We start from the raw sequence: 27351 nt of genomic DNA on the forward strand, positions 1-27351 counted from the left end.
TAAACATAAAGTCAATTAATGTAATACACCACACTAACAGAATGACGGAAAAAAAAACTGGATTCATCTTAACTAATGCAGAAAATGCAATTGACAAAATCTAGCACCCGTTTTTTAAAAAAATATTTTCATTGAGATATATATACACACATAAATCCTTCCAAAGTATACAGTCAATGGCTCACAATATCATCACATAGTTGTTTATTCATCACCATGATTATTTTTAGAACATTTGCACCACTCCAGAAAAAGAAATAAAAAGAAAAAAGAAAAAACTCATACATACTGTACCTCTTACCCCTCTCTCTCATCGACCACTAGTATTTCAATTTACCCAATTTTTTTTATCCCTTATTGCCCACTATTATTTATTTTTGTCATTATTTTTTTTTTACTCATCTGTCATCCTGGATAAAGGGAGCATCAGACACAAGGTTTTCACTATCACACAGTTATGCTGTGAAAGGTACATGATTATACAATCATTTTTTAAGAATCAAGGCTACTGGAACACAGTTCAACAGTTTCAGGTACTTTCCTCCAGCCACATCAATGCATCATAAACTAAAAAAGGATATCTATATAATCCATAAGAATAACCTCCAGGATAACCTCTTGACTCTGTTTGAAATCTCTCAGCCACTGCAACTATTTTGTCTCATTTCTCTCTTCTCCCTTTTGGTCATGAAGGCTTTCTCAATCCCATGATGATGGGTCCCTGCTCCTCCCCAGGAGTTACCTATTATGTTGCCAGGGAGATTTATACCCCTGGGAGTCTTGGCCCATGTAGGAGAGAGGGAAGTCTGTTCACCTGCTGAGTTGGCTTAGAGAGAGTGGCCACATCTGAGCAATAAAAGAGATTCTGTGGCTGACTCTTAGGCATAATTTATAAGTAAGTTTAGTTTCTCGTTTAGCAACCTTTCTTTATAAAAATCTTAGACCACTAGGAATAGAAGGAAACTGCTTCAAGTATATATGGGTATATATGGAAAATGCACAGTTAACATTTTACATAAAGTTAACTGTAAAATTAACACTAATTTTAATTATTAACTTAATTATTAATATTAATATCTAGTAAACAAATAATTGATTGTTACTATTTAATTAGTAATTAATTAAATATCAAATACTCTAACAAACCACAGTAATCAAAGCAGATTGGTACCGGCACAAGGACAGACATTATAAACCAATGGATTTGAACTGAGAATTCAGAAATCAACCCTCAAATTTGTAGCCAACTGATTTTGACAAAGAGGCCAAGATCACTCAATTAGGAAAGAATAGTCCCGCCAAAAAATAGTGTTGGGAAAACTGGATCTTTGTCATGAAAATGACAAAACAGTGGTTCAAAGCTCTATGTACCCCAGAAAAACATCTTCTTAAGTCTAATCAGTCCCTATGGGTGTAAAGTCCTTATATGCAGGACCTTTTGATGAGGTTACTTCAGTTAATGTGTGACCCACCTCATTCAGGATGGGTCTTAATCCTATTACTGGAAGTCTTTATAAACAGAAGGAATACAGAGAGAGAGAGAAAGAGAGAGAGACAGAGACAGAGACAGAGAAACAGACAGAGACGGAGAGAAACAGAGAGAGACAAAAAGCAAGGAACTGAAATGGATTTCAGAATAGAAGGAAGAGACAAGGGGACTCTATCATTTGCCTTGCATGTTGCAGAGGAGACAAGGATTGCTGGCAGCCAGTCTTCAAGTAGAAAGTTTTGCCATTGTGATGCTTTGGAAATTTTCTCAGCTTCAAATTGTAAGCTAGTAAATTCCCATTGTTTAAACCAACCCATTTCATGTTGTATGCTTTAAGCAGTTTAGGAATCTAAAATACTTGACAGTCCCATTACCAGGTATATACCTAAAAGAATAGAAGAGATTTGCAAATCTGTTAACTGTAAAATTAACATTGATTCATGGCAGCATTACTCATAATTGCCAAAAGAAGGAAGCAACTCCTCAACTGATAAATGGATAAATGAAATGTGTGATATACCTACAATAAAATATTCAGCCATAAAAAAGGAATGAAGTTCTGATACATGCAACGATATGGATGACCCCTGCAGAAATCATATTAAGTGAAATAAGCCAGACACAAAAGGGCAAATATTGGATGATATCACAGATATGAAACAATTAGAATAAGCAAACTTAATGAGTCAGAATCCAGAATGTAAATTATGAGGGGATGGGATGAGGACAGGGAATGGGAAGTTAAGGCTTAAAAGGTACAGAGTTGCTATTTGGAATGATGGAAATATTTAGGTAATGGATGTGGTTGTGGTAGCACAACATTGAGAATGTAATTAACAGCACTGCAATATATATTTGAATTTGGTTAAAAGAAATAATGTGATTGTGTATATAGTTACAGAATAAAATTTTTAAAAAGTCCATGGAACTGTACAATCCACTGAACCATACATAAAACCATGGAATATTGTTAATAATACAAATATAAAAATATGCCTTAATCAATTGTAACAAATGTTCCACACCAATACAAGTTTTAATAATAGGACAGTATATGGAATCTTATATTTTATGTATGATTGTTCTGTAAATGCACAACTCTGCTAATGAAAAATTATGCTCAACAGCCTTCATTTTTAGGGGAATGTAAGTAAAAGCACAATGAGATATCACTACATATCAAGTAAAATCATTTGTGGGAATATGAAATGCTACTTTGGCAATAGTTTGGCAATTTCACTTTCCAAATGACTCAACCATTCATTTTCTAGGTATTTACTCAAGAGAAATGAAATATGTAAACTACAAAGATATGTACGTGAATGCTCCCAGCAGCTTTATTTGCAGCAGCACCAAACTGGAAATAATCCACACATTCTTCAACAGGTGAATGAATAAACAAAATATAGTATAATCCATACAATGGAACCTACTCAAAATAAAAAGGAAAGAACTATTGATATATGCAAAATCATGATTAATTATGCTGAGTTCAAATAATTATGCTGAGTGAATGAAATGAGACAAAAATGAGTACAAACTCTATGATCTCATTTAATTAAAGTTCCAGAAAATCAATACAAATCTATAATGGTAGAAAACAGATGATTTCAGCATTTCTATGGATTGGGGGTAAGAATGAAAGGAGCATTTAAAAAGGACCGAGCAAACATTTGGGGATGAATGCCATTTTCATTATTTTGAGTGCAGTGATAGTTTTATGAGTGAAGTCATGATGAATATCAAATTGTACAAGATAAATATGCATTGTTTATTGTATGTTGATTATTCATCAATATAATTTTTTCAGTATACTTAAATGTTAATAGAGATGATTTGAGCTAACTATTAGATAATACTATCTGAGAGCTACAATTTGAACTCTACTAACAAAATCACAATGATAGGATACTATAATCAAAATAAATGATGAAATGGTAGATTATGTGCTAATACTTTCTTTGCTTAGAGTTTTCAATTTTAGAACATATTTATTATTATAATTATGGCAAATTAATTATATTACTATCATTTAAATATATGTGGCAAATATTGTTAAAATAGTTTTATAAAATGTAATATATATATATAAATATATATATATATATATATTTTTACTTTCCAGATCAACACTTGAAAAGAAATACAGAGGTAGTATGTTGTCAAGGTAATTAGTTATAGAATATAATTTATTTATTTGTAAAAACAACAATTCTTTAGTTGAAACTCAAATTCTTGGGTTAGCACTGAACTTGTTAATAATTCAGACAAAGTTTGAACAGGGCCTCTCCCCATCCTTTACCATAAAAAAGAAGAAAATTTTGAATTTTAGAATTTTAAAGGTTAATTGTAAAATATTTTCTAAAAGTTAGTTCTTGGCAACAAATAGATGGATACAAGCATTGCTTGTCTCAGAGTTAAAAATATTCTATTTTTTCCTAATTTGGAATAGATCTAATGAAACTACCCATTTGTAAAATCAGAAGGCATAAATGGAATATTATTGAGTGTTGAGCTTGAATGCATACAAATTGAGCTACGTCATGCATGATATATTTCTTTACAGCTATAGCCTGGTCATTTCTCTGCAGACTTAAATGGTAAAAAAGTCAAAAATCTGCCAAGCATTTGACTTAAATGTGACTTAAAAAAAAAAAAACCTCAGTAATGTTAATAATATAAAAGGTATTACTCTCCTTTTGAGGCAGGTTTAGAATTAGGGCCGTGGCTAGCTGATGATCAAAGGACAAATTCCAATAACAGTCAGGCCTCAAAATACCTCTGAGAAGAACAGCAATAGATAGCACCTGGGGTTAAACAACCCCCACCCGAGTGGATCATCTACCCTCAAGCATCACCAAAGAAGGAGAAAGGTGGAGCCAACCAACCCCACCTTAGTGAGTCATTTACAATCAAACATTCACAGATGAGGGATAAGGGGAGGGTAGTAAAATAGTTAATACAAATTACAAAAAGGAAAAAACTCTATAAAAGCAGATTGCCCTCAGTGTCTGGGCCTCTCACCTCTCACCTTTCTTTTCTTGAGAGAGCACCCATATGTCCTCTCACATATGTGTTTCTAATACATTTTCTGCCTGCAAATTTTGTGCCATGCCCTTGAGTTCTTTCTCGTGGCATGGCCAAGAACCTAGGAAGCCAATCCAGCAACAGGATTTGGCAAGCTGGACAGGAATTAACTTTCAAGTCATGATGTTCACAAACTGCTTTAGGTTTACCAAGAAAAGAAAACCTATTTTTTTTTTTTTTTTTTACTATAGGTGTCACGGAAAAGGGCTTCGAAACATCTGATATCCAGATGAAATGTCAATAACACTAAGGAGCCTCTTACTGTAGTAATAGAGAAGCCTGAGAAAATATTCTTAATAATAAGGAAATTATAATCTCTATTAACCAGTCCAGAGGAAGGTTGTCGCTAGAGCAAATCAATTCACAAGGTCAATGCGTTATCAAAAACCAGCCATTCTGATCTGGATCCAGTTACCTAACCTTCCTGTCTCAGTTTCCACAGCTTCCAAATGGGGATATTCTCAAATCGAGTTTCTCAGGTTATTGTGAGAATTAAATGAGGAAGCCTATGAAATATTAATATGTATTAATATTATTATTAGCATTCAATGCATGTGAACTAAATATATTTTCATAAAGACAGTTGGTGGGAGAAAGAACAGGTATGGACCACTTTCTGGGATAGACAGGCCTGAATGGAGCTGGGCAATGGTGGGCAAAGGGCAGCCTTAGAATGGTGACTCCTTCCTGTGTCAGCCTTGCTGATCTCAGTTCATATTTAGTACTTGCAATCTACTCATCTGTGCAAAACACTGAATGTATTAGATAACATCCATTAGTGTGACATGGAAGTATGAACTTGCACTTTGGACTCAAACATCTATAAATATGAATACAGGCTCTTTTCTGACTGGACCATGTGACTGTGTGAACATGGGCCAATAGTTTAGGAAACAGTGACTGTTAGTGTTCTTATTTCTATTGGTTCCTGCTTTCAAGGAGGTTTCAGTGTAGCTGGATGGACACATGAATAGGTGAGCCAAGGATAGAAAACAGTAAACCAGTAAAGTCTAAAAGTATGGATTCTTTCAGCCAATACATATTAAACTAGCGCTCAGATATGCCAGGCACTTTGCATATAGCAGGGATACAGCAGTGAATAAAAATGGTTTGTGCACTCAAGGCACTCATAGTCTATGGTCAGACCCTCCACCCCCACCCCCTCCCACTGCTAGAGCCCTGTGCTGCTTCAGACCAAAGTCTGAACGTGGCATCTTCTCTCCAGAAACATCCATCTCTTGAATAGGCAGGAAGAAAGCTCACGGTCAAATTTTTCATGCTCCTTCTGGGCATGCAAATTCAAACTTCCAATTGCTCTTGGAGGAATCATTAACTCCGAGAGGACTGAGGGGCAGGTTACAGAGCCCACCCCACAGCTGGGCTGTCAGGTGATGAGGTATGCTCTTTGCAGAGAGATTTTCCTGGATTACCATCTCACTTAAGGCCCATTTCCTGAGAAGCCTGTGACATGGTCATCTCCTTCAGTTGGGATGTATTAGATGCTCTCAGCTTTTGGAGTAGGAAAACGCCCTGGAGTTCTTCTTCTTTGAATATTTCTGACTCCATTTTTAGGCAGTATCCATGCCATGAACAACAAGATCTGGTAGGTCAATTTAAGTCCTCTGTTAAGTAGACATTGAGAGAAACTCAGGAGAGCAGGAGGCTCATAAACATTTATGAAAGATGAAGGGTGAGGAAGCAGGATTGAGCAGGGAAAGCGTTCAGACTGCCATGGTAATCTGACAGCTGTGAGAGGAAAGGTGGAGGAAGCAAGATTGGACAGAGAGAGTCTGCGGTGTAGATCTGGAAAAGTCTTGGCCAACTCAATGGGGAGTTCCCGAAAAGAACCGCTAGTTAGAGGAGGCTGTGTTGGGCAGAAAAAGCCAAATCTTTGCATCCCCACCTTGCACAACTTCTTGGACACTGCAGTGAGTTTGTGGTTGGAGGCTCTAGGTTTGCTATGCTCCTCATAGCTAGACAGAAAGTTCTTTCTTGAAAGGATCCAAGCAGCTGCTTCCACGGCCAAAAATCTAGACTGAGCTAAGATCAGTAGCCCCATTATTAAGTTGCGTAGCTGAGCCATCAAACCTGACTGAGCTTTAGTTTCCTCAGTTATAACAGGGCTCTCCTCTTTAGAATCTCTTGAGTGTCAGATGATGAAGCCAGGATATGAAAATAATTGAATACACAAAGAATAAAAGGGGGCAGTGTATTGAGGGATATGTTTAACATGAGAAGGTAGAATATGACCATAAACAAACAAAATTAATAAAACTGCTGAAGTTCAAAAAAAAGCCATCCTCTCAAGTGACATGCTTAGTTTCCTTCAGAGTTGCCACATTTCTAGTCTTAAATTTCAGACAGGAAAATACCCATCTGAAGAACTATTCCTTCATGCATGTATCTCTTTCATGAGTAAAGAAATCTTTGTCAAAATCTCCCAAAAATCTTTCCTCCATGTTGCCTTGGGAAGTATTGTGTCACATGCCCATCACTAATTCAATATTTACAAAAGGGGTAAAACCCCAATGACTCTGTTTGACCCTATGAGCTGGATGTAGAACCACCCTTCTTTTAGCCAAGGGGGGGGACTAAGAAGGGAATGGTTTTTGAGTAGGAGAACAAAAATGTATGCTATATATATATAGCTGCAGCCTCACTTTAAGTAAATGCTAAAACTTCTAAAACTTTCAAATACTTATCAGCAGACTTTAACTCCTATTTTCAACAAGAAAGTATAGTTACATTCATACTCAATTGAAATGAAGATATGAAAAATGAAACAAGAAAGAAAAAGTGAATACTACATGTATAGATCCACTGTTCTATTTTTTTAATAAAGTGGCCCCCAAGTTATTCTATAAAATCAGTTATGTCGAAAAAAGAATGCACGTTTCCAAAGGCATTACACTAGAAATATTTATTTTACAAGACCAGTGCAAAAACATCCATAGAATTCAAAAGAATAATAGATTAAATGGTACATACACCCACACACATACAAAATATAAAGAAAGAAAAAATAATATTTCTGTACTAGAAATTTAAAAACGTTCAACATGCTACTGATTCATAGGGTTTTTAAAAATAAGCTTTAAAAAATTGCAGAATAGTTTTAGATTCACAGAAAAATTGTGAACTTAGTTTATATACAATTCATCATTTTTCCTTATTATTGACCGCATACATCAGTAGGGTACATTTGCTCATAATATGAACTATTGTTGTTACATTATTACTAATTAAAGTTCAAACATTACTCAGACTTCCTGAGTTTTTACCTAATGTTCTTGTGTTCCAAGATCGTTTTCACAATATTGCATTTCATTGAGTCATCACATCTCCTTAGGATTCTCTTAGTCAGTTTCCCAGACTTTCCTTGTTTTTTATGACATTGGTAGTTTCGAGAAATGCTTTTGCCAAATATTTTGTACTATATCCCACAATTGGAATTTGCTTAATGTTTTTCTCAAGATTAGGTGGGAGTTATGGGTTTTGGGGAGGAAGATCACTCAGTAAATTGCCATTTTCATCACATCATATAAAGGATATAACTATCAATATGACTTATCACTGGTGATGTTAATCTCGATCACCTATTTGAAGTAGTGTTTGCCAGGTTTCTTCACTCTAAAGTTATTCTTTCTCTCCCCTTCTATAGTGTACTCTTTGGAGGGAACTCCATATATGCATCTCACATTTAAGAAGTGTGAGTCATGTTCTCTCTCCTTAAGGTGGAATAATTGCTTAAATCATTTAGAATTTTTCTGCATGAGGTATTTGTCAATTCTTCTTTATTTATTCAAAACTTATTTATATTGGTAAATTCATTGGCTATTTTTTGAGTAGTTATTTGCATAAAGGCAGAAGCATTAAGGGAATTTTGGTTTCCATCATTTTATTACATTATAGCAGGTTTACATGCTTTTTTAATGGTTACCAAAAGAAATTGACATGTGCTGCAGTTGAGGCTATTCCTACCATTACATTATTCCTTTTTTGCCAGGAGGTGCCACATCACTGGCTCCCTGACCTCATTTCTTTCTCTCATCTGGAAGAAAATCTTGGTTGTCCTCTAAAAATCATAGCCAGACAGTCTTACCAAACATCATCACAAGCTCTAACCCTGAAATTCTCTAATCCTAGAGCTCATTAATAAGGAACAATATTTTGCATGCCTTCCATCCACAGAAAAGCATAGTTTCTGTTCATCAGAGCTCAAGGGTTCATTGTTGGAAAAGTCACAGAGAACTATGCAAAGATCATCCTAAACCAGTTGCCACCACAAAGGCTATTACCATTTCTAACTGTCCACCTGATGAAATTCTACTGTCCGTAGTTCTAATTTACTGAATTTGCATTGTTTACTTTCTTTACTTATCCATCATTGGGAAAGTTCAGGAATAGTCTTTGGAGTAAAAATATTGACCTTGTCCAAATTTATTCCCTTCATCCATTTCCATGCACATGTGTTTAACTTCCTCAACTTGAATGATAAATTATATCCCTATCTTTCGCATATCATAATTTATAAATTTGTCCTTAATTAATTACAGATTTGTCCCTTCTACTACTTGCCAGGGAGTTTAATATAAAACAGTTTGTCATTTACTAATCAAGGAAATTTTATTTATGAGGAAAAAAATACCAAGAATTAATTCAAGGTTATACAAATGATCTAAACCTCTAGTTTAAAGAACATAATTGGCAATCTGTATTCCAGACATGCCACAAATATGCTTCATTTGTCCATTGCAATGTTAAATACATGAGGATGTCTTTACAGGGAACATGTCTTCTTGAATTCAGCATAGATAATACCACTCTCTTTAAATTGATTGTACCCTGAACCCAATTTTTTTTTTGCATCTAAATAATCAGTTGTTTAATATATGAGATTACTTGTGATATGTGTACATGGACAGTGTCATTTAACTTGCACCAGCCCACAGAAGAAACAGTTCTGTAACTTGTTATTATATCTATTTTGAAATATTTAAGATGTATGAACTAAATAATACAATGTCCTAGGGGTACTCAAAATATTTTGACCTTCATAGGGAAAATTCACACTGGTGCTGCATTGGCTGGTGCTCTCCTTCAAAGTTTAACCCTCCTACTGAGAATATCAGTTTAAGATGAATCTGAAATGCAAGGTCTTCTCCATTTCTTTTCTGTGACTGCATATTGGCCTCGGTTTGTGCTAGACTGTGCCCTTAGGAATTTCACTGTTTACAGGAATTTGAATGCCCCCTTTATCCTCTATGAAATAGACTTTCTCCCCCTCAAGGAGCTCTACTGTATGATTTAAAATTTGTGATTCTTTGCTCTAGGTTGCTTTGACTTAGTTTCTTTTACTGCTTTAGCTACCCACTAGTTGCTTCTGCAGGCAGGGTAAGTTCTGGAAATGTTAACTAGAGATGAGTTTTGTGGGTCAGTCTTCAGGCTGTCATTAGATAGATTAGCATTAACATACAACAGATATCCCAGTAAGTGCACAGGGGCTACTGTCCTCCCTCCAGAACACAGCCAGGGACACATGACAGGAAACACAGGATGCCTCCACACTGCATCAGACAGGGGTTGACGTGGAGCCAATAGTGGTACTCTTCAAGCGTCTTCTACCTGTTTTAAAGCTGTGCTCTCTCAATTTGGCACTTACACAATTACTACAGCCCTTTACATTTTTTTCTGGCTAGCTCTGCTAGGTTTTGTGGTTGATTAGAGATTCTGTGGTTATGGAACCCTAGAGATAGCCCAGCACGATCTAGGCCAATCAGCCTCCATTTCCTCTTGATTTGAATTTTAAAGCCTTATGCCCCATATATATTTAGGAATATAACAAGATCAAAGTAATAACCTTGTGGTTTCTTTAAAAAGCCTTGATTTTCCCTTCTTCTCTACTCTATTACAAGCAGGAAAATGGAAAGGAGGGAGGTAGAAAGGGTATGATGAAAGAATACTACCTCTTGCTGAACAGATTTGAGTTAGAGAAGTAAGATCGTGATTTCATAGAATGGGCTAAATTGAAAGTGTCTGCATGGCTGTTCCATCTTTGGGTGCTTGAATATTTTTTTGCACTAAATTGAGTGGTTGTAACATGGAAAATATCAGCAGTTTTAATAGATTATTTTCTGCCAGTTTGTCCAGATTGGAGGTTGTATTACCTAACCCAGATATGAATATGAGGCCATTATACCCATTTCCTCCATCCATCAGGGCTTCTGATGATAGATTTTTTTTGTTTATTTAAGGAATAGGTTTCTTTGGGATACTCCATTTACTCCCAAATGAAGCTCAATAATAGCCGTGATTATAGGTTATTTTCAGAGATTGCCGCTTTCAATTTCTGACTATAAGGATTCATATACTTCTTGAATTAAAATCTACAATAAAAAAAACTTTGCATCTAACAACCCACATTCATAATCAGTATTTCTAAGCTCCTATGATCTGTAGGGGTAGCCTTCACAAAATGTTAGGGAAGGCTCGAGCTGGAAGCACACAGGGCTAGAGATTCTGCAGACCCAGGACCTGGAACAGCCTATAGGCATTTGACAAAAAATGAGAAAGAAGCAGAATGAAAAGAGAAAAAAGTTGAAGAGGCAGAATCTGAAGAATTTGTGGTGGCAAAAGTACTGAATTGACGTGCACCGGATGGAAAGGTAGAGTATTTCCTGAAGTGGAAGGTATTTACAGATGATGACAATTCTGTGGAGCCTGGAGAAAATTTAGATTGCCCAGAGCTAATTGAAGCATTTCTTAATTCTCAAAAATCTGGTAAAGAAAAAGATGGTACGAAAGGAAAATATTTATCTGATAGTAAATCTGATGATAGTAAATCAAAGAAGAAAAGAGATGCTTCTGACAAACCAAGAAGCTTTATTAGAAGACTTGATCCTGAACACATAATTGGTGCCACAGACAGCAGTGAAAAATTAATGTTTTTCATGAAATGGAAAGATTCAGATGAGGCAGACTTGGACCTGTCAAAAGGGGCAAACATGGGGTGCCCTTGAAGTGTAATTGCTTTTTATGAAGAGAGATTAATTTGGCACTCTTGTCCAGGAGATGAAGCTCAATAATTGCTTGCATTGCTTTATGAGTATATATATATATATATATATATATACACTCATATATATACACATATGCTTTATGAGTATATATATATTTATTTAGTTTATATATATACAAATTTATATAAATTTATTTATTGGTGCAAAGAATAATTGTGATGCAAATCAAGTTTGATATGTTTGCTTTCAAGTAGTATTATTAAGAGAGTTGCCAGATTTGGGGGAGGGTGTTGGTTTTTGTTTTGCTTTTGCAACAATATCACTGATTACTTTGAACAAATAAAAGCTTTCTGTAGTTGCTTCACTTATCAGAAAAGAGCATTTGATACCATGGCATGTTATTCCCTTTGCATTAGAGAACAGCTTTTCTAAATGTGGGAAAAATTTCCATAAGCCCATAATGATCATAACTTCTTACCATCATGGGCTTTTTTATCTACTTGTTCGCATGTGTACATATATACATACACATATAGTTTTGTTTTTTATTATCGTTTTTTATATGCATTGAAAACAAAACCCTTAAAAAAATGGTATTCTCAACCATGGATAAATCCATGGTGCTTCTGTGATGCTATCATTCTGAATAAGAAGGAGCTTCAAGTTAAACAAAATTTTCCTAAAGTCATAAACTTTCAAATCAAATAGACGATTTAGTAATTAATTAGAAAACTTAATATAATTCAAATAATTTAAATTATATAATTTAAAGCAACCAGAGCAAAATCCGTCTATATTTTTAGTCATATAAATCCAAGATATTTGCAAAATTCTGAGAAGAAACTCTACCACACACAGATGAGAAAACATGGCAAACACTGCTGTGTTTTCATTAGCCAAGCAAGGCTTAGTTAAAAGGCCATTTAAAGGTTCCTTCTAGAGAGCCAATCCTTTATGGAAAGTTTGAAACCCTGTGCTGTACTGACTAAAAAGGTCATAATTCATAGAAATCTAACAGACAATTAAAGATGTTGCAATTTAAGACCAGTGGGTGTAAAGGGTAAACAGAGTTTTATAATCTAAATTATTGACCTGCAGGTTTTGTTTTATTTTTTACACCCAATGCACTTCTCACATGCAGGCTCCATCTTTTCCGTATTTGGTATACTGGTTCAGCAGAAGCCAGGAAAAACAATAACTTTGTAGTAATCAGAATGTTATCCAACTGTATATTGTTTACTTTATTGTAAATACTGGTGAGCAGTGGTCAATAAATAGTTTTATATTCCTTGAAAAAAAAAAAGGAAATTATTTGGAATGTACAAAGTTAGTTACCCAAAAAGTGTGAATTTTTCCCCAAAACACTACCCTACCACACCCAGATGCATAATATTTAATATAGCTTATACCTAATTTCTTCTAACTTATGCATTTTACTTTGAAGCCATATTAAGGTGTTTTGAAGTGACAAATTTAAATTAAAGAAACATAAATGATGAAGTTGCTATTTGAAGTAGTAAATGTTTAACTTAATTTGGTAAGTTAACTACTAATTTGTCTTCCATTTTTAAAAATGTCCTATTATGTCATTCTTATATTAGTCAAATTTGCTCATGAGAGGGAGGAGTAAGGGGTATGGGAAATGTGGGTTTCCTCTTTTTCCTTTTTATTTCTGTTTCTGGAGTGATGAACATGTTCTAAAAATGATCATGGTGATTAATACATAGGTATGTGATGACACTGTGAGCCATTGATTGTATACTTTGGATGGGCTGTGTGCTGTGTGAAGATAACTAATAAAGTATCAGTGGCTGAGAGAGTTCAAATACAGTCAAGAAGCTACTCTGGAGGTCACTCTTACACAGGCTTCAGTTAGATATTGCTACCTATCATAACTTGCCAAACCTCAACCAAAACCATTTCAGCCAATTCTAATATATAACATTTTACAAAGGTTCCATGCACTAGGGTAACTTTCCAGAAGCCTGCAACCCCTAGGAGGGTCCCTGGACCAGAAAAGTCCTGAAACCTAGAGGGCCCAGCCTCTCCAGAACATCAGTTAGTTCCATCTCCCTACCCCATATTATTGACAGGCTCTTCCAACATAGCCCAAATACCCCTAAAAATTGAGATAGAAAGACCAAAGATGATGGTGGAGTTATACAGAGAAGGCAGGGTTTAACAAACAAATACTTAATTGCTGGATCATTAAATTGATATTTCCTTTGGTCTCCAGTAACTTAGAATAGCTAGAAGTAAAAACCTAAAATTATGGCATTGTAACCCATACCAAACTCTGAAATCTGTTGCTCTACAACTAATTGTTGTGCTGTGTTTTGAAATGTATTGCTTTTTTGTATATATGTTATTTTTCACAAAAAAGAAAAAAAAAAGTTGATTGTGATTATAAAAGAAAATTTTATTCTTTCTAACCTCCTATGTTCTGGACTGCCAGAAAGAAAACTCTGAGATGTTAGTATGGTAGCCCATGACAAACTCTGGGATCTGTTCTGAAACTACTTGCTGAAGAGTGCTTTGAAAACTATTGCTTTTTCCTTTCTTTGCTTTGTATATATGTTATATTATACAATAAAAAAGTTAAAAAAATTGCTTATTAATCAGAACCCCCATTAATTAAAAAGTAGACTACATAGTCAAGGAGAATATATGAAAATAATTAATCACATATATTTCAAAATGTCGTTTTCATTTTTCAGAATAGGATGCATCAGAAATGAAAAATTTAAACATCAAACAAGTATAAAATGTTTTTTAACAATTCCTCATACATATTTGAACTTTTATTACTAGTCTTTAGAATATCTTTATGGATTTTTATTCTGCATTATTCTGTCCTCTCACTCCTCCCACTCATTTCACTAGAGAAGAAAAGATGGTGTGTGTGTGTGTGTCGGTTTGTATTATGTCCCCCAGAAAGCCATGATCCAATCCAGATCCAGTATTGTGGAAGCAGCTCTTTCTTTTAATCCTGATTCAATACTGTAGGGCAGAAACTTTTATCTTTCCAGAGATGCGATACTACACATTGTAGGTGTGTCTTCATTAAATCGTTTACTGAAATCTTTAAAAGGGGAAACATTTTGGAGAAGGCTCAGAGCCAACAGAGAGCACAGATGTAGATGCTCAGAGAATAGCTGTTTTAAGAACAGAGACAAGGATGTTTGGAGATGCTTGGAGCCCAGCAGACATCACCATAAGATGTTAAGCAAGCCAGAACCTGGAGAGAGCCAAGGGAAGCCAAGAGCTGAAGGTCTGCCCAAGAGAAGTAAAGCAAGAAACCCCCACAGTAACAGAGGCTGAAAGCAATGGAGCCCAGGAGCAAAGGACCAGTGGTTGCCGGCCACGTGCCTTCCAGCTGACAGAGGTAATCGAGACCCATCAGCCTTTCTTTAGTGAAAGTAACCTCTTGGCGATGCCTTAATTTGAACACTTTCACTTCCTTAGAACTGACAAGTTGTAACTTATTAAATTCCCTTTTAAAAGCCATTCCATTTCTGGTATATTATATTCCAGCAGTTTACAAACTCAAACAGAGTGGGACAGATATATCAGACCAGTCTGAATGTCATTTGGCTAAATTCTTTTCTCTGGCTGAGAAATAAGAAAAGTCCAATAGTCATTGCAATAAGCCTGAGAAGTCAGTTCATGCACACAGGCTAAAGGGGTCAGGGATCCATGTATTAATTCAGGATGTCTTGAACATGTGCCCTTTTTTTCTGGCTGAAATCTATTTTCTTTGTTAGATAACATTTATATCCTTCACCTGAGATACACAAAGCCTTTAAAACTAAAGTGATAAGGGTATTTATTATAAATTTTGTTTTCCCAGCATGAAATGGCAGTAAGTATGGCAAACCAAGCAAAATGATAATTTATGGAAGTGTTATAAGGATTGTTCTGTGGGTTAGCTTTTTGTCTGTTTTTAGTTGTTTTCTTCCTATTTTATATTCAAATATTATCAGCTTTATCAAATAATAAAGTGAAAATATTAATAATTTACTCAAGTAATTAGCATTTTAGAAGCAAATATATTATTTAGAAACATGAAATTGGTATCTCAGTTTTCCCATATGTAGCATAAGGCTGAATATTGTGATGTATAAGAGAAAAATATGTGAAAACACCCTGAAAATGTTAAATATTAAACAAATATAATGAGTCTTTATTTTTAGAATTCTTCTGGTTTAAATAAAATAATAAAACATGTTTAGAAAAAATTTTAAAGATATGCAATTGTTAATGTCCAAGCCTGAGGTTGAGATTTTTATTAGTGCTCAGATACATCACAAATAATGCTTGATTTCAGTAATAACTGTATACTTTCCTCAGAGTTACTCAGGATTCCATGTACAATGATATTAATTGTAAAGAAAAATGATATTTGCTGGCAGTTGGTACTATGTAAATGGAAGGTCACATGTTTTGCTCAATAAGGCAATAATTTAAGTACATATGAGCCGCATTACATTTCATATAAATCCAAGCAAAATATTGAGTAACTCTAGGTTTAGTAGAAAGGACATTAAAATGACATTGGTAATTGGTAATATTGAACCATGATTTCATATTCAATTATTTTTGTTGACCTATAGGTTAAGGTGTTTTCATTTCTGCATCAGATGATAAGATGATGACCAGCTGCTCACCTCAGAATGTTGCCATGAAAATCAAATGAAATAAAGATATGCTAAAATAATGAAAGTAATATACCATAAACCACTGCAAACATATAAGGAAGCAAAATTAAAAGCAACTAGTTTTAAAAGAAGCAGGCAGACACCACTAAAAATGTACACTAATCTTACATATGCATTAACATCATATTTTAATACTGGAGGATATAACAAATTGATTTCAAAATTAATAAGTATTTGATGAACAAAGTGATGATTTTCTCCCCAGTTCTCAGTGTTTTTCTTCATTCTGGTTCTTATTTTTGCACAATAGATTGTGCAAAGGAATTTAAGAAGCATAAAAATAATTATTATGAATAGTCACCACAGTTGAGTGCTTACTATATCTAAGCTTTATGAAAAACTCACATTTATTAGTTCATCTACTGCTTAAGACAACCCCCTTATGCGGACACTATTATTTTCCCTATATTACAGTTGAGGAATCTTAAGGCCCACAAAAGCTAAGTAATATAACTAAGAACCACAACTATAAAATGCAAGAGTCCTAGGGATACACAAAAAACTTAATGAGCGACATGAAATGGGTATACGCCTATTAGCAGAAATGTTAATAATCAGAACGGACCCTAGACTGCCCCATCACACAGGGTTTTGGCACAATATCAGTCCTGGTGAAGGCCCTAGTAAATCTTATACATTTCTGAAGTTGAATTCCATACACTAGATTATATTCCCTTTCCAACAGTGGAATACAATGTATAGAGAGGTTTTGGAATTAGAGTGAAGTTCACTAAACCCTCAGAAAATGAAGCCAAATATGATTAATGAACAAGAATACATGGCAAGTAGCCTGCACAGTTGTAAAGGTAGAATTTGATTTGTTATGTATCTTTCTAGATCAAAGTAAAGAACAAAATATAAGCAATTACAACATGAAGAACAGAAACGAAATAAGATAACATGAAAATAAAAGCAGATGTTCTATGGAAGCAAACAGTTGGGGCTTGAATCATGTTTGCCACAAAAGGCAGTTCAGGTCACAACCCCCAGTTCTGTGTGTGAACCCATTTGTCAATAGACCTTTTAAGATACAGGTATTTAAGGAATGCCTAAATGAAATGAAGCTGGGCCTTAAAACAACGTGTCTGAAGTCCTCATAAGCAAAGGAAATTGGACACAGAAAGCGAAACCAAGGGAGCAGCCAGAAGCTGGAAGTCAATGGAAACACGAAGGGAAAGGGAAAGATGCTGCCATGTCCTTTGCCATGTACAGGAAAGCCAAAGAAGCCCAGAGATTGCTAGCCAGCCAGAAGATACCAACCCTGGGAGTAAGCAAGTCTTCCAGCCTAAACCATGGGCCAATAAATTCCTGTCGTTAAGCCAACCCATTGATAATTTGTACAGCAGCTAGGAAACTAATTGTTCTAAGATTATGAGATGAGTCCTCAGAGATTGTCCTTACTTGGAAACTCAGAAAGTAAATGTGAGTTATAGTATGAAAAATGCATAACAATTTCTCTACAGGTAATAAATATCAATTTTTAATATTTTCTCTTTTCCAGCCTCCCTATGAAATCCTAAAGCATAAAGCCCAATGCAGAGTAATAAAAATAACTAAAGCTGTACATTATTCACAACATGGACATCATTTTTGATTATTGTGATGCAGTATTTTTTTCTCAAATTAGTTTAATAAGATTGCATTTAATGTTGCACACACACACATATACATGCATACATACATAGCTTCTTGGTAAAATAATGGAAATGCTGTGGTATGATGGCAATATACAGGAAATTATACTAATTTTATTTTTATATTTAATTTTTTTCTTACTGAATACGTAGGTTGTTTCAATATTATATGAAAATTACTTAAATCAATATTTCTAACTAATGGGTAATTATAATATATAAATCCATTTTAAAGGTTCAGTTTCTTAAATTGAGGACAGTATTTTGCCATCCAGTAAAAGCCCTATTTAAAACTAATATTCTGCTAATGCACTTGCATAATTCATGCCACTTGAATTAAACTGGTAATAAAAAATGAAACAATAATTTACTTTTAATTACAATAAAATTTCTGAAGGGAGTTTAGATGGTAAAGTCCAGGCTGAATAAAATTGATATATACTCTTTAATATTAAAGCAGAACATTAAATATCTCAGCTCCTATACATGTGCATTTATTTCATTAAAATATGTGGCAGTAAGCAGAAGCCATCTTAACATTCCTTAGCATGTACTAAGACTTTAATTAACTTTGGTGTCACACAAACATTGTTTACAAGGAAGTTAACTCTTCAGAATGATTAAAGGTTTACCATTTGGCAGTTTAATTTTCTACCCCTCTTTTTAATACCATGCTAGATAGACAGCTTCCTTTATTTAAACCTTGTCCTTATCAGTTCTCTACAGGCCCTGACACTTTGTTAGAAACCCAGCAATTCCATCTCCCATATTTGTAGAATTCTATTTCCTTATGCATCAATAAACACAGTATATTTACAAGTGTGTCAAGATACTAGGGACTATGTAAGAGATAAACTAGTAGGAAATTTCTATCAGCTGAAGGCGACTTTGAAATAAGTGAACCCCAAAGATTCAAATATAGTTTCCTCTTTCATTTTCACAATGAGATCATCAATTTTCAGCTAGCACTGAAATCACAATTTATAAGCAAAATCAACATATGAGCCCTAAAAATTTATTTTGTTTCAAATTCTAATGAAGAAACACCAGTCTTTATAAGAAAAGGTATTATCTTTATACCAAAAGAAGCTAAGAAAGGATAGTTATTTTAAATCCTAAATTGCAAAATTCCTTAAAGGCGGGGATGATTCACAGAGCCCATAAGGGAATTTAGCGCATAGCAGGCATATAAAAAAACTTGAACATCATTCAATGCATTCACAGGACAAGGGCCATTAAACATTAATGTGCTTAAATTGTCAAGCATCATGGCTACTGTTGCTAATGCTAGCAAATACTAGCATTAGATTGGAAATATAGCCAAGTCTGTAGTCAACCACTACATAGCAAAATGAGAGGCAACTACTCAACTGTTTCGAGGGTAAAACTGACACAAATTCTCCAATGAATTTCCGTCATAAAGGATACCCTGCAAATGGACAATAATATGGTAGAGAAAATAGCATTCAACTTGTGTTTTGACATTCATATTCTAGTAACAGATTCAACATCTTAATATTGCTCCTTGTCAAGTTAATTTATCTCACCGGCTGGGCTGAATTAAGAATTTTAAAGGCTCTTAACTAGTGAAGAAAACTATGGGGCCTTTCACATTAATTCAAAGGAGGCAACACGGTTCTAATGTTTCTAATGATTTATCAATGCTTATTTTAATTGTCAAATGTGTAATTCTTGGAAAAAATTCATTGCACCATATGCTTAGTTATGGTAAAATGCTCATTTGTAAAATGTAAAATGTTCAGGTAAGACATTCTAAAGTTCTATACATCTCTTAACTTTCTAAGGAATTTAAAAACAGAATGTGGCAAAACTGTGAAACATTACTATACTTTTTTTTTCTAACTCCATGCTTCTGAGGCTATTCAACATAACTCCAGAGAAGCCTTGGCTTCAGTGTTGTGGAATCAAAGGCTTTAATTGCACATAAATGAGGAGTATTGTGGGTCTCTTTTTTCAAGATAAAAACTACAGTTAGAGGCTCTGATACCTATGACTAAATGTTCAAAAGACTGTTTGTAAGCTCACTCGGCACAACTCCTAATGCCATTAATTGGATAGTGATAAATACTACCAATTTTGATATGAAAATAAAGAGCCTCTTCATGCTACCCTGATCCAGTAACTCCATCCATCACCAAATTTCTTTAAAGGTTTATGTCATTTTGATCTGTATTCATCCTTTATTTTGTAGAATCTTCCGCTAGTACCAGCACAATTCTCTTCTTGCAATAAGTGCTTAAACATTGTTAACCAAATTATGGTTTGATTTTGAAAACCTTACATTTTTGTGCTCCTTTGATTACAGCTAAATAACTTTAAACATAACACATCAAATTAGAAAGGGCATGACATCTAATGCACATGCTTGCTTAGATGGACTTTTGCTCCCTATGAACGGTTAAAATCACATTCAGATTTCCTACTGAAAATTATTTAAAAAATTGATGGAAATTTTCAAAAGAAAAAAGGTTAGAGTTGTTCAAACAGCTAATTAAGAATTTTGAAAAATTTGATGTGGAACTCATATTAAATATGCAATTATTTCTAGCACCAGTATAAATGTTCATTTCCTTTCCACATCTGAGCTATTGCAAGGACTGAAAGTTTACCTTGTAGTACCTTCTATTTTAAGTAAAGGAGTACATTTTAATACTTTCAGTCATTTGGCATGTTTTCTTTTTCAATCTACCTTTTTATTTTTTTAATAATTGCATCTTTCACCATCATACTTCCAAAAATGTTTTAATTATTTTCATCATTCTATTTTATATTCTGCTAAATTTTCTGCATTTAAATTATTATATTTTTTTCCTTAAAAATATTACATTACCCTTGGGCTATAATCACCTCTGCCCTCACCCCTTACTATCCAAGTCACTTTTCATGTTAACAGAAAAATTCTGTAACTATTTGCTTTAGTTCTTATTGAAACTCTGTAAATCCTATGATACCATTCTTTCTCTCTCTAATCTGTGCGATTAAAGTAGTGGAGGAGTAGGTAGAATAGGCATTTACCTCATTTTTTTATGCACACATTTATACTACAGGAAATTATGTAAAAGGCAATTCCCTTTTCTTCACATCAAAATTTATTAAACGTATAAATATTGAAGCTCATCTTAGTCAAAAATTCACTCTGAACTACTTTATTCTTTCATTCTTTTCCTTAATTTCTAAGTGAATGAAATTAATTAATTATATGTGAATTGTCCAAATCTCATGGCAAATTTTATCTGATTAATCTTTTTCAAGCACCCTGACCCATCTTTACTGCACATGTTACTGCTATAGAATAGTTAATTACCAAATCTTAACATTTGATTCTCCTTGGTCTCCAAAGTCATTTGCACTGCAAAACTTAAGAAAATATTGCCAGATGGATGGCTCATTTATTTATTTTTTTCCTTTCTGGGGAAGCTTTTATTTTTAGCCTTCTTAAAAAAAAAAATCTTAGAGATCAGCCAGCTAGTTACTTAAATAGAGAGATTATTACAGAAACCTCCTATTCCTCCTTTTTCTATACCGTTGCTCACTTGAACTCTTCTACTGTTATAATAAATGACATTATATGCAGCAAAAGACAAGACAATTTTGTTATTATTATTTTTATGGTATGCCTACAATTCTCCCAACAAGAGTACACAAATTATTTGCTTATCTAGCACATTTCTGTAAACTGACAATTAGAAATATATTAACCACCAAGGAGATATGGATATTGGAGCAAAGGCCAAAATGACAGTAGCAGCTGGGAAGCAGCTTTGGATCCCGCCTGCCCTCTAGAAAACAGAGCCAAAATCTGGGTCATTATATTCAGCAGGGAGCTTTGAAACACTTTCCAACTTCCTGCCGCATGATGTCGAGTATCTTTTGACCTAGTTTTTGCATGCAAGAAATGCAAGGCTGCCAGGGCATGGAGGCTCTAAGTGTTGGATCTATGCCTTCCCATTACTAGAAGAACTCCTAAAATGTTAGCTCTTTCATGATTCTACCCTTTTCAGGAGACAGTAAGTTGATTACATTTGCTATCTTAACTTGGAGAACAATATAATTTTACTTTACTTTTTTTTTTAGGCTGTACGTACATTTCAATTATTAAAAATTACCATGGCCAGCAAATGTCTAGATCTTTTCATCACCGTTGCTGTTTTGAAATTCAGCAGCCAGAGCATGTGTATGTTTCTCTTTGAAGAAACTTCATTTACTGGGTAAGGATCCTGTGTTTTTATAATCAGGCCCTAATCTGCCTTCCTCTACTGGTCTCATATCATACTAGAAGGCTTAGGCAAAAGGAGCCATATACTATTTAACAAACACTACAGCAAAAAAACCTGACAACCCATTTATTCTACTAGTCCTTCCTACTCTCCCACGATTTTATTGTAATAAAATCTCCTTTCCTTCTCTCAGTTATTACACTTGTGAAATACTAATTTTTGAAAAGTTAGCAAAATATTTTCCCTTTTAAATGAATCTAAACCCAGGTGGTGCTCTGAACAACATGGTTTATGCCTTTACACTCGCATTTAAATTTGTCATGGCATCACATATATTCCCTGATCTAATCCTTTGCATGTGAACTTTGAGCTGCTAGAGGGCAAGAGACCAAGGAACATGGCTTATTCATTAGTTTATTTTCCACAGCTACAGATAGTCCATTTACATTGAACAACATTCAGTAAATATTTGGTAAATTGGCAAAATTTTTGACGATGCTAAATGTGATATGGTGCAAAGATCAGAAGAAAACATCAAGATGGTGGATCAGAAAATAAAAGCTTCAAAAATTAGTCATGTTCGCAATCCAGATTATCTGGACTTTTTATTTCAACTAAATTTATCAAGCCACATTAAATATTCTGTGAACATAACAATGAAACAATATATTACTGGGGGGAAAGGTGCCTAGGATTTCTAAAAGAAAAGAAATTAAAATATAATTCCTTTCCTAGTGCTCTAGTATGGATATAACAAATTCTTAATTATTTATTTACTCCCTTCTTCTCTCCCAAGCTCATTCCCTCAATTATTTATTTTATTTTGATAAGCCTTTCTAAATCCTCTGTAGAAGGGAGTAGAATATATTGATAAATATATATGTACTTTGTGATTTCTGTTGCAAATGGATATGTTAGTCTGATATTTTTCCCCACTAGATATTCTTTCAACTGACAAAATGGCTAAGATCATATTTGGACAAAACTGTACTCAAAAGAAGTAAGTTAAATTTGCAATAAAACGTCAGTATGATGTTATAATCCTCTTACAGTACCTGTGTATGCAAATTGGACAAGATCCCAGAGGGCATTGGGGTCTATGCCTTCCATCTTGATCTCCTCTTGCTTGGCTTCACAAACATCGCTTGTAAACATGGCAGCAAAGTAGTCGGAGACTGAGCTCAGAACAAGTCTGTAAGAGTCAAAGGCTCCAATTTAGGTTATGAAGGTGAAACATAAAATGCTAAGTGCTAACCAGAAGGCAGTGCAGAGGGCAAGAGCAATCAAACAACCAATCAGTATCAAGCAACCAACCTGTTTGATTGGCTGTTTCTTATGGACTGTATTTTTCAAAACTGATTTGGGAAGTCCTTTTGGTCACAAAACACTCTCCTACATTTTCTTCTTTCATTTATAATACGGTTTTTCCTTTCACAATAGGACTTAAATCTTTTTTTGATAGGAACCCAATTTTACTTCTCTCCACACATGGACCCATTTTCACATCACTATCTGCTAATGAATTGCATTTGCCCCAATAAAAAACAATGCTACATTTGTCATGTATTTGAGTCTTGAAAACATTAATTTGTCTCTGAGATTTCTATTCTTTTAAAAATCTTATTTGTCTATTCTTTTCATTAATTGCCTATTCTTTCTTGTTTAGATGCTGTGATTCAAAATATGTGTTTATAACTAATGAGGCAAATTCTTCCTCTTTATTCTCTTTTAATTTAATACTGGTAGACTTTTAGATTTCTGTTTAAATTTTGGTATATGTTTGTTAACTTCTTCAAACAATTTAATTGAAATTTTTATGGAGACTGCACTAAATTTCTGATTTAATTTGGGGAGTTTTGACCTATTTTATTCATATAATGTCATCTTATCCAAAAGTGTGAACTATCTCTCTGTTTATTCCAGTTATCTTTTCTGTTCTATATGAGGATTTTAATTTTTCTTTATAATTGAGTATTTTCATTGTATAGTTTTATTGCTATTGTATATAGCATTTTGTTTTGTTTCATTTTTAACTTCCATTTTATTGCTGGTTTTTGTCGATTTAGAATCTATTGGTTGAAATTTTTACAGAGCCATCTTTTTTCTGGCACATTTGCTGAATTACTTTACTAGTTCTAACAGTTGGCCTTTTGGTTCTTCTGTTTGCCCTCCTAGATATATCTATCTCAGTTTGACCTGCCTCTGTCCAGGTCCTCTGTTGCTGTATTAAACAGTAGCTGTGTTGGGGGCATATTTATGCTTTCTTCTATCTTAAAAAGAGCCCATCTAAAGTTTTTTCATTCAGTGTAAACTTGCTGAATGTATTTTTTAAATACGCGTTACCAAGTTGGGAAGACACCTTATGTTCAATTTCAAGCTTGGCTAAATATTTTTATAATACATACCTCTTGAAATTTATAAAAGTCCTTTATCTTAATCAAATTTCTGTATCAAATCATGAAATAGACATTTTTATTTGTCTTTTAGGATTTTTACATTTATAAGATAAATGAAACTTTTCTTTTCTTCTGTTTTCCTTATCTGATTTTTGAATCAAGATTAGGCCAGCCTCATAAAATGAGCTGTCAGTTCAACTCTTTAATTTTGTGTAATGACTTGTAGAAGAATGAAGTGAACTTTCCTTTAAAATTTTCTGGGACTTACCTGAAAAACACACATAGACTTAACTATTTGGGGAAAGGGTGGTCTTTCAATTCCATTTTAATTTTTTCCATAATTTTTGGCTTATTCCGATGCTCTATTTCTTCTTACACTGACATTTACATTTTATATTTATATTGCAAGTCTTTATTCATTTCAAATGTGTCCTAAAATTTAATGTATGGTGTTCATGAAACATATTATTTAAAATCTCTGTTGAGTTGGTAGTAATTTTCCATTAGGTGTTTCACTTAAGTTTCCCTCTTCCCTCTTATTTTCCTAAGAAATTCCGCCAGTGGTCAAAATGTTCATCAATTATAAAAACAGACAAGCAAAAATAGCTTTTAGTTTGTTGAACTTTATTTTTCATTGATTATTTTATTAAGTCTGTGATTGTTTATTATCTCCCACTTTTCTGTTTTGGGTATGCTCTGTTTTCCTTTGTACATATATTTTGTTCTGAAGCTTTAGTTCAGTTGTTTTCAACCTTTCTCATTTCCCAATAAATATATAAAAACCTGAATTTCTTTGTGAGTCCTATTTTGGTTGTGTTCCACAAATGTTTGCATGTAGAATTTTCTTTAGCGTTCATTTCTTACTATTACTTAACTTCATATATTATTCTGTCTTTAATTCGAGGTTAATTCAGTAATAATTGTGGGTAAACATTTGAATTTGTAAGTCAGCATTATGTTATTAATTTTCAATATTTTTGCAATATAGTGAAAAAATATATTAAGATAATGATTCCTTAAATTTACAGAGAATTTTCTCTGTGGCATAATGCCTGTCCTATTTTGTAAATGTCTGGGATGAAAATAATGTATATTATTTTAACTGTTGGAGGGAGGGTCTAAATATATTAATAGTTCAATCTATTTAATCATATTGTTTGTAACTAAGATTTCCTTAATAAGACAAGTATTGTAACTTCAGCTCATATCCTTTTGGTGTCCTCCTCTCTTCATGTCTTTTTCATGTAAATATTGTTGTGTCATTTAGTTTTAGGATACTAAGGACAACTTTTTTCCCCTAACCTTTTATTTTCTAAGATAATAACATTTATCAAGATTCTCTTTATTTTTCATCTCTATTGTAGTAGCTCCTTATTTCTAGCACTTATTTGAAATTTTTCTCAAAAGTATTTTGAGAAAATAAAATAAAAGAAATAATAAAGTAAATAAATAAATAAATAGTAGGGGGAAAATATAAGTAAATAATAGGGGGAACAAATGTTACAACAAATTGAATACATTGTAATGCTAGTGACCAATGAAAGGGAGTGGTAAGGGGTGCAGAAAAAAATAGGGGGTGCAAAAGTTCAAATATATTGGGTAGATGGAAATACTAGTGGTCAGTGAGAGGGACAGGTAATGGATATGGTGAATATGAGCTTTTTTTGTTTGTTTGTTTCTTATTCTAGAGTGATACAAATGTTCTAAAAAGTGATCATGGTGATAAATATACAACTATGTGATGACATTGTGAGCCATTGATTGTATCCTATTTATGGAATGTTTGTATGTTGGGAATGTTCTTGCTTGTATGTTGTTTTGGTTTGTCAATTAAAAAGAAATCACTTAAGTGTTCTGAAATTAGAAGTGCATACAGTTGAAATACTTTAGAGGTAATATTCTTTATTTATTGCAACTCCAGAAATATCTCATTCCTGATACTCTCCAGTCCAAAAACTCTGTAAGGTAAAACAATATCTCAGGGTTCAAGTCTCAGGGTCAGCCAAATCTCAGTGTGAATTATAGATAAAGGAGTGAAGATAGGGTCTTTTGCTACAAGGAAAGCCCTGATTAATGACAAGCATGACCCAGGTGATGAGGCTGCTGTACTAAACCTGAAGGAATGGAATATTGCACAAGCATCACATCCCTTAGACTCTATTCACTTTGGGGTTATTGTGGAAACCAGGGTACCATCTTCCCCACGATGCTAGAGAAGCTGGGTCAATACCAGAACTACTGGCTCTCCCATATTATATTCCCTTATCTATTTCCTTTGTCTCAGTTACCAGGTCCCAGTTAGAAACACAGACCTCACTCAAATCCACCTTGAGCCTGCCTCCTGAATATCTAGACCCTAGAGACACAGATTCTAAATTATGCATCCATTGATCCCCTTAGGCCAATTGCCTATGTTTTCCTAAATGGAAGAGTGTATTTTAACATTTTGGTGGCAAAATATTAGAAATATATGGATTCAGGGAATTACATTTGATATCTAATCAGGCATAGCCATAGCATGCCCTTCATTGGATGTTCTTCTCTCAATATCCCTACGGAGGGAGTTGGCAACTGAACAATTTCCTGCAACAGGGTTGAAAGAGCCACACACTACCAGCCATGTTGTTTATTTGGCACAATTCTCTCTCTGTAACTGTAGATAATTCCTAGAAATGGAGCCATCTTCCAATTTCAAGCTCTATTTATTAGTTGGGAAGGAGCCCATATAGTCTTGAGTCCTATAGACAATTTCCATTTTGATATTTACAGT

The 27351-nt window shown here is 34.0% G+C and overlaps 1 protein-coding gene and 1 pseudogene across 1 annotated transcript in view; one reads left to right on the top strand and one right to left on the bottom strand.

Annotated features, from left to right (window-relative positions):
- Positions 1–27351, bottom strand: part of KLHL1 (kelch like family member 1) — a 462919-nt gene that overhangs the window by 284300 nt on the left and 151268 nt on the right. The window contains exon 3 of the mRNA XM_077155842.1: positions 23241–23377. Coding sequence (XP_077011957.1) covers positions 23241–23377 — 137 coding nt within the window. The remainder of the gene's footprint in view (positions 1–23240; positions 23378–27351) is intronic.
- LOC143679536 (chromobox protein homolog 3 pseudogene) lies at positions 10528–11661 on the top strand (annotated as a pseudogene).

The sequence above is a fragment of the Tamandua tetradactyla genome, chromosome 4, assembly GCF_023851605.1.
Source record: "Tamandua tetradactyla isolate mTamTet1 chromosome 4, mTamTet1.pri, whole genome shotgun sequence".
Lineage (NCBI taxonomy): Eukaryota > Metazoa > Chordata > Mammalia > Pilosa > Myrmecophagidae > Tamandua > Tamandua tetradactyla.